The 18,222-nt window shown below is 36.1% G+C and overlaps 1 protein-coding gene across 2 annotated transcripts in view; it reads right to left on the bottom strand.

Moving 5' to 3' along the window:
• Positions 1-18,222, bottom strand: part of RSF1 (remodeling and spacing factor 1) — a 167,110-nt gene that overhangs the window by 27,461 nt on the left and 121,427 nt on the right. For both annotated transcript variants that reach the window (XM_060018209.1, XM_060018208.1), the window contains exons 6-8: positions 6,790-8,555; positions 4,851-5,057; positions 414-518 (exon numbers count right to left, since the gene is read on the bottom strand). In XM_060018209.1, coding sequence (XP_059874192.1) covers positions 414-518; positions 4,851-5,057; positions 6,790-8,555 — 2,078 coding nt within the window. The remainder of the gene's footprint in view (positions 1-413; positions 519-4,850; positions 5,058-6,789; positions 8,556-18,222) is intronic.

Genomic DNA, 18,222 nt, shown 5'->3' with positions numbered 1-18,222 from the left:
AGGGAAGACCTAAAAGATACTAATAAAAGGTAGTTGTTTTTTTGGGTTTTTTTTGTGGTACGCGGGCCTCTCACTGTTGTGGCATCTCCCGTGGCGGAGCACAGGCTCTGGATGCACATGCTCAGCGGCCATGGCTCACGGGCCTAGTTGCTCCGCGGCATGTGGGATCTTCCTGGACTGGGGCACGAACCCGTGTCCCCTGCATCGGCAGGCGGACTCTCAACCACTATGCCACCAGGGAACCCCTAAAAGGTAGTTTTTATCAATAGTCTCTAATTTCACAGAAATTTAAACAAGAGATGAACAATATCTACAAATTGAAGATTAAAATGTTTAGTGGCTGTCAAGAAATATTATTAATTTAAACATAAAATCAAAGACTGGAAAAACAAAACTGTGCTGGGTCATCATACATGTTGGCAAGGGGGGCAGAACCATTCTCCATCTGGGATGATCATGAGAGGAGGGCGAAGGCAGGCAGTGTGATATCCACTATCACAAGAGTCGCACAGGAGAATCTGAAATAAACCACAGATTGTCAACCTAACTCTATGACTAATATTCAATGACTCAAGTTAAAATAAAGACATTCTATATTTCTTAGCATAAAACTAAGTAATATACTATACTATACTCTTTATCTGCATATAGCATAATAATAAAAAAGCTCTGCTAATTAGGATCCTAACATGTCTTTTTTTGGGGGGGGGGGCCTCACTGCACAGCTTGTGGGATGTTAGTTCCCTGACCAGGGATTGAACCCGAGCCCTTGGCAGTGAGAGTGCGGAGTCCTAACCACTGGACCGCCAGGAAACTCCCCTCTAAGATATGATTTTTTTTAAAATTTAGAACCAAGAAAAATAATATGTTAAGCTAATAAATTAAGTGAAAAATAACAGGTCTTTTCTGAACTAGAGTTACAATCCTTTTTTGGTACGCCATGAGGAATATAACACATTCTTTATAACAAAGTTTTATAGCTTAAGTACCATAAACTTCCCTACCACACACAGGATTTTTAAAATACAAATAATTTCCACTGTAAATAGCATTTCAATTACATATCTGTAAGAAACATTCATGGCTCCTTTTATCATGTAAATTCAAACATGAGAGGAATGGAACTACACTAAGGACAATTATGTTCAAATAAAAAAGTTACGAATAATTAATCTTAAGCTGATTATTTTTTGCTATTCGAGTTTCAGATGACCAGTTCTCTAAAACTTAAAATGGTACACACTCATGAACTTAAAAAAATCATTTATTTTAAAATAATTTTAGATTTATGGAAGAGTTGCCAAGATAGGACACTAACGTTAATATCTTACATAACCATAGTACATTTACCAAAACTTAAGAAATTAACATCAGTATAAAACTATTAACTAAACAACAGACATTATTCGGACTTCACCAGTTTTTCCACTATTGTCCTTTTTTTGATTCTAGGATCCAACCCAGGATATTACACTGCATTTCATCATCTCTTCTTAATTTCCTCTGATCTGTAACAGTTTCTTGGTCTTTCTTTGCTTTCCATGACTTTGACAGTTTTGCAGAGTACTACTCAGATATTATGCAGACTGCCCTCAGTTTGGGTTTGTCTGATGTCTTCTCATGATTAGACTGAAGTTACGGGTTTTTGAGAATACCATAGAGGTGAAATGCCCTGCTCACTACATCATATCTGGGGGTACATGATAGTGTAACAATTTGATAACTTACTGTTCAAATTGTACAATATGACTTATTACTGGTGATATTAACTTTGATCACTTGGTTATAGTAGTGTCTGTTGTTTTTTATCACTGTAAAGTTACTTTTCACTTTCTATACTCTATTCTCGTTAAAAGTGATAACTCCAGCCCATACTCACGGGGAAGGGAATTAAGCTCCACTTTCTGAAGAGAGGAGTATCAAAGAATTTGTAGAGATAAGTTAAAATCACCACAGTAATTAATAAATATTTTGGGGGAAGATATGTTGAAGTTATGCTATACCCCGGTTTTCCTTACAGCTTCACCCACTAGTTTTAGGACTCATCAGTGGATCTTGCTGCAATAATTATTACTGGGAATTCCCTGGTGGTCCTGTGGTTAGGACTCTGTGCTTCCACTGCTTGGGACCTGGGTTCGATCCCTGGTCTGGGAACTAAGCAAAACAAAACAAAACAATTATTACTGTGGTGTTCTAATGGTGATTTTCTGTTTTCCTCATGCCCTCAACATTTGCTATTTGGAATTCTTCTGTAAAAAAAAAAAAATGTCCCTCCCCCATTACCCCATTTTTTTGTTTATTCAATTATTTATTTTTATCAGAATGAACTAATGAATATTATTTTATTCTTTGGGTTATAATCTAAAACAAATATTTAATTTATTGTTCAAATTGTTCTAGCCATTGATATACTAGGAGTTTTCAGGTTGGCCCCTGTGTCCTTAGGACTCATTTGCATGCTTTTATTTTTTTTTAAAGCACTTCCTTACTTTCTGGTAATACAGGATACTCTAGGCACATCTTATATTTTCCTTGCCCAAGCCTTAGAATCAGCCATTTTCCCCAGAAACACTGGTTCCTTTATTGGAGAATGGTATTTAGAAATCGAGATCTGGGTGCTGAGTGCTCACTGCTCCTGGGTATCCCTGATTCTAAGTTCTCACAGAGGACAGAGCTAGGAAATACATGTATGTATAGTACCCCATGTATGTACATATATCTATATTAAAATAAGTATGAGTTCATACTAATAACTCACCATCTAATCCAGCACCACAGGGTTCATTCTAGCCTTCAGCCTTATTTGTAACTCCTTTACCAGTGAGAAAGCTGGCTCCCATTATCTACACTTTATTTATTTGTATATAGTTTTATTTGTATATAGTTATATATAGTTTCTGAATTGCTAACATGTACCATGGGGAGGGTTTAGAGTGGGGGATGGAATGTGCACACATTTTAAAAGTGGAAAACTCCCTTCTCCGTTTGCTACCAATAGCCAGAATTCAATTTAAGTTATAGTAACATTATACTTCAGTTATGTGATTGATTGCTTACATAGGCATATGTGGACTAACCTGGGCACCTGATTCTATTTATCACATCATTTCTATGTTAAAACATAATCTAAATTTCAAATAACAAAGTTAAAAATAAACTTTTAGAATTCAGTTTATTTCTAAAATGATGATTGTCTCTATTCTTCAAGAAAGGTAAAAACCCATTAAAATAAATACTACTACGTGAGATTTCCAAGCTTCAGGCAATGATCCACTTATTTTCACTAAAACATCTGAAAAACCCGATAGAGTTCTATACTCATCTATGAATTTATTGCTTTTCTGCTGTAAGCTCAAAGAGAACAAGGACCACATCTAATTCACCATCATTTCCCTACCACTTAACACACAACAGCTGCCTAATATTTTTATTTGAGGATTATCCTTAAATATCTAGCATAAGAAATCCATCATATTTGGGATCTTCAGTTTCCAATGTCTTTCTCTTTGGCACAATAACCAGCAATGGGATTTCCAGAGCAGTTATTAAGATAACCAAATAAAAATCCTATGTGTGTTCCAAGAAGGGTACAACTTTCTCCATCTCCTGGGTGTCATTTCTGCTCACCTCATTTTACTTTTCATTTCTTCACACCCCTTTGTCATTGACGTCTATTGCTGCCCCAGTCAAAATGCATTCTCTCAGTATAAAAAAATATTAGGAAATGGTAGGGAAAGAACACAAATATTGATTTTTACTTGATTTAGGGGCAGAAAAGACCACTATCTCAATCTTCTCTTTGCCCTTCTCCACACGAAAGTCTTTACCTAACTTTTATAGTTTGATGATCATAAAAATGCTTAGAAGGGTCTTCTCAGTGTACTTTTGACAACTGTTCTTCTCGGAGCTAAAGTTATTCTCTGGGTCTAAGTTACATCTTTTACTTGAACCCTCTGCAACTACTGGAATTTGATGAACTTCACTGATTTGGTTTCCAGATACGATTTTCACATGTAGGAAGAAAACAGCTTTACCCCAGCACACAACAGATTATCAGGAACTGTGCTTGGCAACTTTACATAACTTATTTCTACTCCCATACAACTCAACCTATGTGGAAGTTTCTTTCTTTATGTCTCTTTCTGCTTAATAGGTGGACCTTGCTTTTAAAGTCAAATCTATTCAAAAGAACAGAACGGTTGCATAGAATTGAGCATAACAAGAGTGTTTCCTCAATAGGTTCTTTAGAAAGCACTTATGAACTGCAAAACTACATATATAGGTTAGGAACTGGTTTTCCTGATTTAGGCAATCTTTGAAGAACTTACTTCCTAAATAAGGAAGTCCCATGTAAATCTGTCACTATTTTTCTGAATATATCTAGTCTATAATTATCCTCTTAAAATTTTTTTTACAACTGTCCACTTTCTAAAGTTTAAAGCCCTACTAGGTTACTACTTGACTTACATGTTTTTACAGAAAGGCAACAGGCCCTTCAGGTCTTACTTATTTAAAGCTGCCACTTCAGAAATATCATTATAAAGTAACTTAAAGGAAAAGAAGAAAACTTTAAAGGAAAAAAACAGAATAGAAATATTTGAATAAACTAATTGATCTGTGAGAAGAGATTAGAAGTGCATGCTTAAGTAGAGGAAATATCAATATAAAGCCAGGTAAGAATGAAAGCAAGATCCTAATCCTCCCTAGAGTTGGGTTATTATCTGAGAAACAGAAATAAAGGCTATTTTGCACACATAAAACTGAAATCATGATCAAACCCAGAAGTTAGGCTGCTTCACACCACAGCATGCCAATAATTTGAATACTGTCCATTTAGATCAGGTACATACTAGTTCAGGATGGTTTGGAAGGCCACATTTTTTGCATGGTTCATCATCATCTGCTAGGATGGCGTCTTCACTTTCCTTTTCTTCCTCCTCTTCCGAAGCTGCAGATGATTTTTCACTGTCAGACCCTTCACTTTCATCATTGCTGGAATATTTCCACCTGCCACGTGTTCGAGACCCAGTCCATCGAACTTTGCCTTTGGGTTTTACCTTGTATAAAATAAAACATTAGGATAATCTGATGTAATAAGAATGTTAAAAAAAACACTTCTGATTACATGTGCATTGTAGAATATTTAGTGAATACACAAAGAAGAAAAGAAAAATTATTGTGGCTTCATCCACAGATATACCTACTATTAAATTTTGGTATATATTTCCATTAATTTTTTCTACTTTTTGGAAGGGAGAATTATAATGAACATTCTGTCTTACAACTATTTTCCCTAGTTATAAAATAGTCTCCTAACATCATGTGTGTGTGTATATATATGTATAAGCCATCACATAGCTATATTTATCTAATCCACTACTAGACAGACATTTAGGTAGTTTTCCATTTTTCACTTTCATAAACAGTGTATCCTTGCAAATACAAACTTTTACACACACTTCTGTGGTTAGGATAAATTCCTCGAAGAGGATTCTGGGTCAAAGATCATGCACTTTTCAAAGGCTCTATAATAGAGCAATGACTATATTGTTACATAAAAAATTTAATTCCCGTATTAGTGATGAATTTAAAAAATTTAATGGGTCAAAAATGCATACAAAAATCCTGATAAACTTAAAAAATATTATTCAGAGAATAACTTTATAATGTTGGGAACTGCTTTTTATTGGCTGGCTTCACAATATTTTAAGTCATATTTCTGTTCACTCCTACAGTGTAAGTCCCCACCAAAGACCAAAATAATTCTAACAACAGAAGGGGAAATTTTTTTTAAGTAAAAATTTAGTATTTCAGGGGACAAAGGATCACTTGCAATTAAGAACAATCTGACCACTTAAATATATCAAAAACAAAAGTAGCACTTTTAATTACAACAAACTCCCATAGGCTAACCAAAGACTTGTACTAGATTTTGCTTAAAATAAGAGGGTCATAGAAAAAAAAAATTCTGGCTCTATGACTAATGATTAAAATGGGGACACAGAGGCACTCTCAAACACTGGCAATGAGAAGGTACATTAACTGGGCCTTTTTTGGAGGGCAATATAGAGAAAGCCATCAGAACTTAAAACACATATGCCCCTTGACCCAGCAATTCCAATTCTAGGGGTCTATTCTAAAGAAATACTCACTCATGTCCAAAAGGATCTTCAATGCAGCACTGCCTGTAATAGTGAAAAATTGGAAACGACCTAAATGTCAATCAAGCAGGGAGTGGTTAAATAAACTGAGGTACACCCACACTATGGAATACTACGTGGCTGCCAATAACCAAAAAGTAGACTATATCTACTGATATGTAGAGTTCAGACACACACTGTTAAGTGAAAAGCTCATAGAAAAATAATTTGATTCGATCTATTTTTTAAAAGAATGGGAAGTATTTACGAACATGGACATGAATATATGGAAAAAGGACTGCAAAGAGATGAAGCCCAAACTGTTAATAGTGTTTCTAAGGAATTTTCATTTTTCAATCATACAGGTTAGGTATTACTTGGATAGTTTACAATACAGAGAATATATTTCTATATTGCCTATAATAGAGAAAAAGTTTAAAAGATGACAAGATTATACAGTCTGAAATTTAATGTCTGGAGATAACTACTAAGAAAAAACATCTCAGATATAGGAAGAGAGGCTTTTTTGTGGTGGTTGTTCTTTTAGTTATCTTTGAACGAGCTAATTTAGCCAAAAGCAAACAGCTACAAACACTCAGAGCCAAGTATTTCTAAGAAAAATTAAAACTCAGAGTAGAAGAAATTTTACCTTGGTTACTTTAGAATTTGTATCCTTCTCTGTTTTTTTCAAATTTTCTTTTTTCTCAGTTTTTTGCAAAGCTGCTGACTCTTCTTCCACTTCATCTTCTCCTTCCCCTCTTTTTTTATCAGCTTTCTGATCTCTGATTTCAGCTACTTTTGCTGTGGGTCTAGATATTCTTGGAGACCTCCTTAAAGTACGACCCACATTTGTTTTCTCTTCTTCCTTTTCTGTCTTCTCTTGCTTGGTTTCTGGCTCTAGAATTTTGGGAGGAGAATCTGGCTTCTTCTTCCGACTGGATATCCTAATTGTTAATTTGATACCCTCTTTCTGCCTTTCAGAGGTTATTTCTGTGTTCTCTGAGGCAGTGGTTTCTTCTTCAGGAATCAACTTATATTTAAATTTGCTTTTTTGCATAGAACCCTTTGTCTCAGAAGGATCACCTGTGCCAGAGGTCTGGGCATTGTCCAGATCATCCACTTCTACCTTTGTGGATTCAGCATCCACTTTTAAAATTTCTGGGTCTATTTTCTCCAAAGACTGACCTTCAGTGGAACTGCTATTCTGACACTCTACCACTTCTTTTTCTGAGGCTAGTTTCTCACAGTGGACAGTCACGTTAGATGATGGAGAAGTTTCAGCTGTCTCGGGAAACCCTGCGTTTACTGATTCTACAGTACTCTTTGGAACCTCCTCTGGTATCGGACTCAATCTTTGTGTGTCTTTATCAAGAAAAGTCTTTTTGGACTTCTCTAACTTTTCAAGACATTCTAGGACTGGTGGGCGCTTATCCTTCTTACTTTTGGGAGACCTCTCTTCAACTCTCATGCTACAGGATTCAGCGGTAGATAAAGCAGTTTTTAAAGAGAGATCCTTTGCTATTTCAGAAGTCTCAAGAGGAGTTTCCATTTCTGGAGGACCAGTTTCCTCTATGTGCCCTTTGTGACTCTGTGTCTCTAAGGCTGATATTGAACTATCTGCATCTTTCCCTAAAGTGACCACTTCTTTCTCAAGATGACCTATTTTCATACTCGTTATGACAGAATTTAAAGACTCTGCTCCATTTCCCTCCATGATGACACTTCTGTCCTTAGAGGGGCTACAGCTATCTTCCTTTGTATCATAAAACTTCATCTCCATCTGTTCTGTCTTAAAATTTGGAGTTACCCTTTCATCACTAACTTCTCCATTTACCAGCTGTTTCCCTTCATGACCAAAAGTAGTGATTGTAGAGATCCTTTTACAAGTCTCTTCCTCTTGTTTTATTTCATCTTTCAAAAACTCTTTTGTTGGAGTAACTGATTTACACAAAGGTCCTTTGATTGGACTGTCAAAATCATCACTCAGTTTAATTTCTCGTTTTTTTAGTGGTATCTTGGCCTGCTGGTCATTTTTAAGCTTCTCGGTTTCTTCAGTAGACTTCTCAGTGATTTCTTGAGAAGATTTAACATTGCCAGCAAAATCTAGCCTCTCAGGCTCTGGCTTCTCCATGCTACCTTTGATATCTCTAGGATCTGCTCTACATTCCTTCACTTCGACTTTTACGGGTTTGACATTTTCCTTGAAGGAATCACTTTCTTCTTTGATACTCTTTTTTTCTTCGCTTTCTGGCAAAGGTTTTTCTAGCTTCACTATGACAGGCAGTTTTACAAGTTCCTTTTCATCTTCTTTTTCTATTTTCACAGTAGTCTCTTCTAGAGCATTGGGTGTAGAACAGTTTTCTGAATCTACTCGCTGCTCAACACTTTTCATCTTTTCACTTTCCTTCCGTTGCTCTAAAAATCAGAAAACGTTCACATGAATCTAAGCATTCAAGATTATAAAATATATAAGGCAAAACATAAAATATATATCCATTCAAAGTTTCTCTCTTAAAAGAGGTGGCTTCTGTCACTGGACATCTGACAATAAAAAATAAAATCACACAGTAAAGAAAATTACCAAACTCTGAAGTACAACTTTTAGATATTAAAAAAACTATTATTTAGAAAAACTCAGGTTTCTGCTTTAAACTTTTAGCTTCAATGTTCTCAATGAAATGTAAATATTTATGCATCTCAAATAATTTATTCAAGCTCCAGTGATGGCTCAAAAATATGAAACTAAGAATATATCATAAAACATTTCCAAAAGACCATATTTGTTTTAAAACCTGACAACTGTTCTTTGCAAGTCACTGAGCACTTCATTTAACTGAGGTAACATGAGCAAGGCAGTGGGAAAATGTTTTATGTTTTATCAGGTTATAAAAGTAACAATTCTGTACAGAAAATGAAAAACAGAGAAACAAAAAACATGACCATAATCCAAATACCCAGAGGCAATCACTATTAATATTTTATTTTAGGTTACTTCCTTCTAGTCTTATATATTTTTGAGAACACTGGGATCATGCTGCCCCATTTTTCTCACTGAAACATTAGCATTTTCTTATGATATTAAATGCCTTTACAGAAATTTGACTTAATTATGTAACATCCCTCAATATGGTTATATTACAGTTTACTTTATCAAATGCCATTACTGAACATTTCAGAAGTTAGTATTTTATAAGGAAACTGTGTTTATCTGTCAACTCCTCTTTTTACCTTATCGGCTATATATTTCCAACTTTCATGGAGTATCTAATAGTGCAAATTTAAATATAACAAAAGTATGGGGCTTCCCTGGTGACACAGTGGTTAAGAATCTGCCTGCCAATTCAGGGGACACAGGTTCGAGCCCTGGTCCGGGAAGATCCTACATGCCGTGGAGCAACTAAGCCCGTGCACCACAACTACTGAGCCTGCGCTCTAGAGCCCGCGTGCCACAACTACTGAAGCCAGCGCACCTAGAGCCCAAGCTCCACAACAAGAGAAGCCACTGCAATGAGAAGCCCACACACTGCAACGAAGAGTAGCTCCCGCGCACCACAACTAAAAGAAAGCCCGCGCTCAGCAACGAGGACCTAACACAGCCAATAATAAAATAAATAAATTTATTAAAAATAAATAAATAAATATAACAAGAGTCATATTTAGTAAATATCATAAATCTTTGAATGGAATTACAGAGAATGCATATACGCTTTAAACTTGTGCTCAGGGAATCTGAGCAGTGTTTTCAGAATTCTTTAACTACTAATTTTACCTAAATTTTCCTCACCCTATCCTTGCAACTGAAAAACCTCACTTCTTAATGAAGTTTTACCAAGATAGGAATTAAAAACTTTTTTATGAACAGATTCTTGCCAAGTTGATACACCAGTTTCAACGTTTTCGTGGGAATAAAATGTAATAGACAGAAGTGAGATGAAGTAGGACATATTCTTTAAACTGAGAATTCAACATTTCTTTTAAAAAGTTAAGTACTTTTATTACAAACCATCATTTCTTTTATGTTCAATCATACTGCAAATAAAAAATTCAAGAACCACTGATAACTACTGAGAACCTGAGATTAGAGTATTGTGCCTCCCTCTTTAACTGTCATATACTTATTTAACATATGCATGTCACTAAGAAAATTAAAGACATGGCAGAAATTATCTAGTTTGAATGTCTTCCCTTTCCCATTGATTAAGTAGGTTTAGTAAATTCTTTCATTGAAATTGGTTAATGTATCAGGAAGTCTAATTAAATAAATATCTTGGTTAACAATTAAAATACAGATTACCATCTTTATAAATAACTTTAGCCTAATACAAAGAGTATACTAAACACAATTTCATATTTTTTCTATATATTTTGGTTCAAAAAGCAACTCAGGGGCTTCCCTGGGGGTGCAGTGGTTGAGAGTCCGCCTGCCGATGCAGGGGACACAGGTTCGTGCCCCGGTCCGGGAAGATCCCACATGCCGCGGAGCAGCTAGGCCCGTGAGCCATGGCCGCTAAGCCTGCGCATCCGGAGTCTGTGCTCCGCAACGGGAGAGGCCCGCGTACCGCCAAAAAAAAAAGCAACCCAGGATTCTCACTGTGACTCCCACCCAAGCTAAAATGACACTTTGCTTTTGGGGTGGTGAATGAATAAGTCCTTTAAACTGATTTTGATTTGAGTAACAACGTGACAAAATAAAATGAAGAGTAACATTAGTTTCAAGACTCCTAGGTTCAGTAATCCTAATTCAGCTAGTGGTGTATCTTTAGATATGTCACAAACTCTCTGATCCTCATTTCTTCATGTATAAATAAAGCAGCTGGACTAAGTGACCTCAACAATTATTCTTCACTGGCTTATATTTCTCTTAACCCCGAAATATTCAATATATTTTTTTGACTTAGCTCTTATAAGAGAAAAACATAACAACAATTATATCTCTAGCTCCTGTAGATCACATGGATGTATCCCTAAAACCGAAGACACAAAAACCATGACATGAAATGAAATTTTAAGCACAATCATAATTGGTAAAAAGGTCATTCAGTTATACAAGCATTTCTAACAAGTTCTGTCAAAAGGAAACTAACTGTAAAGGAAGATGCAAATAAGTTTAAGAGACATGAAATTTGAAGTAACAAGACTCAAGGAAAAATTCACCTCTAAAATCACAATGCAACAGCAACATTGCTTGACAAACTTAAGGTGATTCAAGACAAGTGTTACTTACTGTGGGTTTTTAAAGCACATTTACTCAACAATTATCTATTAACCACCTATTATGGGCTTTCCCACCCATCCCAATCACTATGTAATGAAACACTGAATGTCTATGTAAGTTAACACTGAAGGACATTGCTAGTTACCTATCCAGTATCAATCTCCTCTTCTTTCTTACTACTACAACTCTAATTTTGTTCAAGAAAGTACTTGCCTCTTCAGATACCTTATAGCTAAGGGTCATGTGAACCAATTCTGGCCAATGAGATGCATGAGGAAATCTGGGTGAGACTTACAAAGTTCAGTTGACCTATGCCTTCTGCCCCTTCCCCTGCTTTTTTTTTTTTTTTTTTTTTTGTGGTACACGGGCCTCTCACTGTTGTGGCCTCTCCCATTGCGGAGCACAGGCTCCGGACGTGCAGGCTCAGCGGCCATGGCTCACGGGCCTAGCCGCTCCACGGCATGTGGGATCTTCCCGGACCGGGGCACGAAACTGTGTCCCCTGCATCGGCAGGTGGACTCTCAACCACTGCGCCACCAGGGAAGCCCTCCCCTGCTTTTTGTCCAGAGCCTGCACACAATACCTAGAGAGGGAACAATCAAAGCCACATGCTAAGGATGGCAGATTAGGAAGGGTACTTGACGGCTTCATGGAGCTGCTGAACCAGACCTGAACTGCTTACCACATGACTTTTTATTACAAGAAAAAAATTTAACTCACACTTGTCAGAATGGCCATCATCAAAAAGAACACAAACAAATGCTGGTGAGGATGTGAAGAAAAGGGAACCCTCATACACTGCTGGTGGGAAAGTAAACTGGTGCAACCACTGTGGAAAACAGGATGGAGGTTTCTCAAAAAACTAAAAGTAGAAATACCATATGACTCAGCAGTTCCACTCCTGGGTATATATATCTAAAAGAAACAACAACACTAATCTGAAAAGGTACATGCACCCAATGTTCACAGCAGCATTATTTACAATTGCCAAGGTATGGAAGTAACGTACGTGTCCATGAACAGATGAATGGATAAAGAAGATGTGGTAGATATATGCAATGGAATACTACTCAGCCATAAAAAAGAATGAAAGTTTGCCATTTGCAGCAACACAGATGGACTTGGAGGGCATTATGCTAAGTGAAATAAGTCAGACAGAGAAAGACAAATACTGTATGATATCACATACATGTGGAATCTAAAAAATATAACATATAGCATTATTGATATATATCAATAAATTAAAAAATCTTTTATTTTATGTTGGAATATAGCTGATTTACAATGTTGTGTTAGATTCAGTGTACAGCAAAGTGATTCAGTAATACATACACATATATCTATTCTTTTCCAGATTTTTTTCCCCATTTAGGTTATTTTAGAATATTGAGATCTGTGTGCTATACAGTAGATCTCTATTGATTATCTATTTTATATATAGTAGTGTGTATATGTTAATCCCAAACTCCTTATTCCCCTCCCCCACCTTTCCCCTCTGGTAACCAGAAGTTTGTTTGTGAGTCTGTTTCTGTTTTTTAAATAAGTTCATTTGTATCACTTTTTTTTTTTTTTTTTTTTTTGCGTTACGCGGGCCTCTCACTGTTGTGGCCTCTCCCATTGTGGAGCACAGGCTCCGGACGTGCAGGTTCAGTGGCCATGGCTCATGGGCACAGCTGCTCCGTAGCATGTGGAATCTTCCCGGACCGGGGCACGAACCCGTGTCCCCTGCATCGGCAGGCAGACTCTCAACCACTGCGCCACCAGGGAAGCCCTCACTTTTTTTTAGATTCCATATATCAGTGATATCATATGATATTCGATCTTTCACTGTCCAACTTACTTCACTTAGTATGATAATCTTTAGGTCCATCCATATTGCTGCAAATGGCATTATTTCATTCTTTTTGTGGCTGAGTAATATTCCATTATATATATATATATATATATATATATATATATATATATATATATATATGTGGCTGAGTAATATTCCATTATATATATATATATATATATATATATATATATACACATACCACATCTTCTTTATCCATTCATCTGTTGACGGACATTTAGGTTGCTTCCATGTCCTGACTATTGTAAATAATGCTGCTATGAACATTGGGGGGCATGTATCTTTTTGAATTACGGTTTTCTCCTAATTTATGCCCAGGAGTGGGACTGCTAGATCATATGGTAGCCCTATTTTTACTTTTTTAAAGGAAACTCCATACTGTTCTCCCTAGTGGCTGTACCAATTCACATTCCCATCAACAGTGCAGAAGGGTTCCCTTTTCTCCACACCCTCTCCAGTATTTACTGTTTGTAGACTTTTTGATGATGGCCATTCTGTGTGCGGTGATACCTCATTGTAGTTTTGATTTGTGTTTCTCTAATACTTAGCGGTGTTAAGCATCTTTTCATGTGCTTTTTGGCCATCTGTATGTCTTCTTTAGAGAAATGTCCCTTTAGATTTTCTGCCCATTTTCTGATTGGGTTGTTTGTTGTTTGTTTCTTTTTGATATTGAGCTGCATGAGCTACTTGTATATTTGGAGATTAATCCCTTGTTGGCTGCATCATTTGCAAATATTTTTTCCCATTCTGTGGGTTGTCTTTCCTTATTGTTTATGGTTTCCTTTGCTGTGCAAAATCTTTTAAGTTTAATTAGGTCCCATTTGTCTATTTTTCTTTTTGTTTTGGCCACACCCATGGCATGTGGGACCTTAATTCCCCGACCAGGGATCGAATCCATGCCCCCTGCAGTGGAAGCAGAGTCTTAAGCCCTGGACTGCCAGGGAAGTCCCTGTTTTTATTTTTGTTACTCTAGGTGGATCCAAAAATATACTGCTGGATTTATGTCAAAGAGTGCTCTGCCTATGTTTTCCTCCAACAGTTATATAGTTTCCGGTCTTACATTTAGGTCTTCAATCCATTTTGAGTTTATTTTTGTGTACGGTGTTAGAGAATGTTCTAACTTCATTCTTTTACATGTAGCTGTCCAGCTTTCCTAGCACCACTTGTTGAAGAGATGTCTTTCTCCATGGTATATTCTTGCCTTCTTTGTGGTAGATTAATTGGCCATAGGTGCGTGGGCTTATTTCTGGGCTTTCTATCCTGTTCCATTGATCCGTATTTCTGTTTTTGTGCCAGTACTATACTGTTTTGCTGACTGCAGCTTTATAGTATAGTCTGAAGTCAGGGAGCCTGATTCCTCCAGCTCCATTTTTCTTTCTCAAGGTTGCTTTGGCTATTCGGGTCTTTTGTGTTTCCATACAAATTTAAAAACTTTTTTGTTCTAGTTCTGTTAAAAATGCCATTGGTAATTTGATAGAGATTACACTGAATCTGTAGATTGCCTTGGGTAGTACAGTCATTTTGAGAATATTGAGTCTTTCAATCCAGGAATGTGGCATATCTTTCCATCTGTTTTGCATCATCTTCGATTTCTTTCATCAGTGTCTTACCATTTTCAGAGTACAGGTCTTTTGCCTCCTTAGGTAGGTTTATTCCTGTGTAGTTTATTCTTTTTGATGTGATGGTAAACGGGATTGTTTCCTTAAATTCTCTTTCTGATCTTTCATTGTTAGTGTACAGAAATGCAACTGTTTTATGTGTATTCATTAATGAGCTCTAGTAGTTTTCTGGGCTCAAAATATTGAAATCATCATTTGATATTACCAACATGCATTTAATGGACAAATAATAGGAGCTGCCTTCACTAAAACATTAGTAATATCATTTTATTGCATGTTAAAGGGATACAAACTGGTGCCAATCCTTTTGTAACTTATTTAAAAATTGATGATATCAGCATGGTTGATATCTGCCAAAAAGGTATCAAGAAGTTGTTTATAATTAAGTATAACAAAATAAAGCCACAGGGCACTTCCCTGGTACTCCAGTGGTTAAGACTCCAAATTCCCAATGCAGGGGGCCTGGGTTCAATCCCTGGTCAGGGAATTAGATCCCACATGCCACAACTAAAGATCCCACATGCCACAACAAAGATCCCACGTGCCTCAACTAAAAGATTCTGCATGCCGCAACTAAAAAAAAAAGATTCCACATGCTGCAATGAAGACCCCACGTGCCACAACTAAGACCCAGCGCAGCCAAATAAATAAATAAATAAAAATTTAAAAAGTAAAGCCACCCACAGAAAACAAATGAACCACTTAATAAATTATTAGAAGGCAAACAGGAAATAGAACCCTGTCAGCACCCGAAAAGCCACACACAAGCCTTTTCCCAATAGTAATTCCCTCTTTAACAAGTATAACTATTACCTTGACTTTTATATTAATCACTTCCTTATTTTGCTTTATAGTTTAGTTTTACCTTTTACTTTCTTTTTTAGGTCTCTTTAACCTACTATTGTTCCTCCATCCTTTATTTTTTTTGCAATTTATTTGAGTCACCAAATCAAGTAATTTGATGGTGACTCAATTCTATAATTTCTGGATTTTGCTGACTGCATTCCCATATTCCTCTGTCCTTTCTTCCCCTGTAAGTCATCACTTTAATCTATAGTCTGCATCAGATTCAGGTTCAATTTCTGTGGCAAAACTACTTCAGTGGTGGTATGTTCTTTATCAAGAGGCATTAATGTGTGATCATCTCTTTTTGTGATGTTAAGAGATGTTAATGCTGAGTATCTAAAACCTTTTCTTATTAGGGATTACAAAATGATATTCCCATTCTGTCAATCTTCCATCTGTGATTATAAACCCTATAAAAATAAACTTCACTAATTTATTATTTTGTTATACAGTGGTACAGTTAATACTGAAAAGTCAGGATTAAAGTTCAATTCTTTTTGTTTATTTAACAATTTTCAAAATAATAATTTGGTCTCTACTGGCATCCTCCAAAGGTAACCAGTTTTTCTATTAGTATTATGATGAAGTCATGGATTTAAGACATATTCAATGTGTTTTAATCCACTACAGTTATTATCCTTGTGATGCTTAAATTGTCCCATCTTAGACAATGGAAACCTTTTTAAGTTGGCTCTTGAGTCTTTCTGAAATGACTTTGATACAGTCCACACTACTTGGAATGACAGGATGTTTCTTGGCTCATTATGCCCCAGAACTGGAATCAGCCACTTTTCCAAGACGCCTTGGTTTACTTTAATGGGAAACTGTATTTCAAGACCACGATCTGGGTGCTAAAGGATGCTCACTGCTACTGGGTTGGCCATTGTTTTTAAGTCTTTTCAGTGGACAGAGCTAGAAAATAATAAAATTAACCCATGAGTTCATAATGATAGTTGTTTTCCTTAACTTTTCTGTCTTACATCTTATTTCTTTTTCCCACACTGAGAATCTTGGTTTTCAAGGACACCACAGATGATATAATTAGAATATCAGTTACTTTTTCCTCATATTATGCACGTTTTCAGAATAACAATGACACCACCATCACCAAAGTGATTTAATGAAAGGTTCACAAGTTTTTGCATGTACTCTTCCCATTCTTTCTCCATTTGTTTTGTCTTACTATAGCTCCACTGTGAAAACACACAGCCATTAAAGACTACATGTTCTCTATATCTGTCATTTAGGTTTAGTTACATGTAACTACCAAGTTAATGCTCACCCAACATTCTTTTTTAAATCTTTATTTTGAAATAATTTTAGACATATAGATGTGTTACAAAAATAGTTCAAGTACATCATCACCCTGTTTCCTCTAAGTTAACAACTTACATACTCACAGCACAATTATCAAAACCAGGAAATTAACATTAGTAAAATACTATTAAACATAAACAGATTTTATTTATATTTTGCCTTTTCCCCCAACTCCCACCCAATCCTTTCTGTTTGAGGATCCATGTCTCATTTTGTTCTTGTGTTTCCTTAGTCTCCTCCAATCTGTGACCATTCCTCATTCTTTCCTTGTCTTTTCTGACCTTGACAGTTATTTTGGAGAGTACCTCTCAATTTGGTCTTGTTTGATGTTTTCTCAAGATTAGATTAAGATATACATTTTTGATGAAAATTTCACAAAAGAAATGTTGTGCATTATATCAGAGGCTACATGATGATGTACATACCTTGATCATTCAGTTACGGTGGTGTTGGCTGCTCATTCCACTGGAAAGTTAACCATTTCCCCCTTTGTAACAGGTAAATGTCTTGGAGAGATACTTTGAGATTGTGCTAATATCCTGTTTCTCCACAAATTTGCACCCACTAATTTTAGTGTCTGTCAGAGATCTTGCTGCAACAATTACTACTGCAGTATTTCCCTAATGGTAAATTTGTATTATTCTCATTCCTTCTACACTGCAGGGAAATGTAGTCCCTGCAGTGCAAAAGGAATTAATTGACATTCACCTGCAGGGAAGACCTGTCCCTTCACCTCCATTTATTTATTTATTCAATTAGGTACTTATATAAGTAGGAACTTATAGATATTTTATTCTAAGATTTAAAATCTATCATCATATAAAGTTGTTGCTAAAACAGTTCTGCTCTCACCACTGACAGCTCCTTCCAGTTGGCACTGTGTACTACTGAGAGGCCTAAATTATTTTTTGAATATGTCCTTAATTTCTGTCATTCTAAGATACTCTAGGCTTATCCTGTATTTTCCCTGCCCATCTCCTGAATCAATCTTGTCTTTAAGGGGCACTAGTTCCTTTTAATGGAAAACAATATTTTGAAATAAAAATCTAGAAGCTAACGGTGCTTATTGCTACTGGGGTATCATTGTTCTTAGATTCCTCTCATGAACAGAGGTAAGAAATACATGTATGTATATTAAACCGTACACATGAATACATTTATATTTATTTCTATATCACCCACCATTGAGGTTTTGTTAGTCTTTTTGGCTATCTGAAGCTCATTCACTAG

Source organism: Delphinus delphis, chromosome 8 (assembly GCF_949987515.2).
Source record: "Delphinus delphis chromosome 8, mDelDel1.2, whole genome shotgun sequence".
Classification (NCBI taxonomy): domain Eukaryota; kingdom Metazoa; phylum Chordata; class Mammalia; order Artiodactyla; family Delphinidae; genus Delphinus; species Delphinus delphis.
The sequence above is the reverse complement of the archived record's forward strand: the minus strand, read 5'-3'. Positions and strand labels throughout refer to the sequence as shown.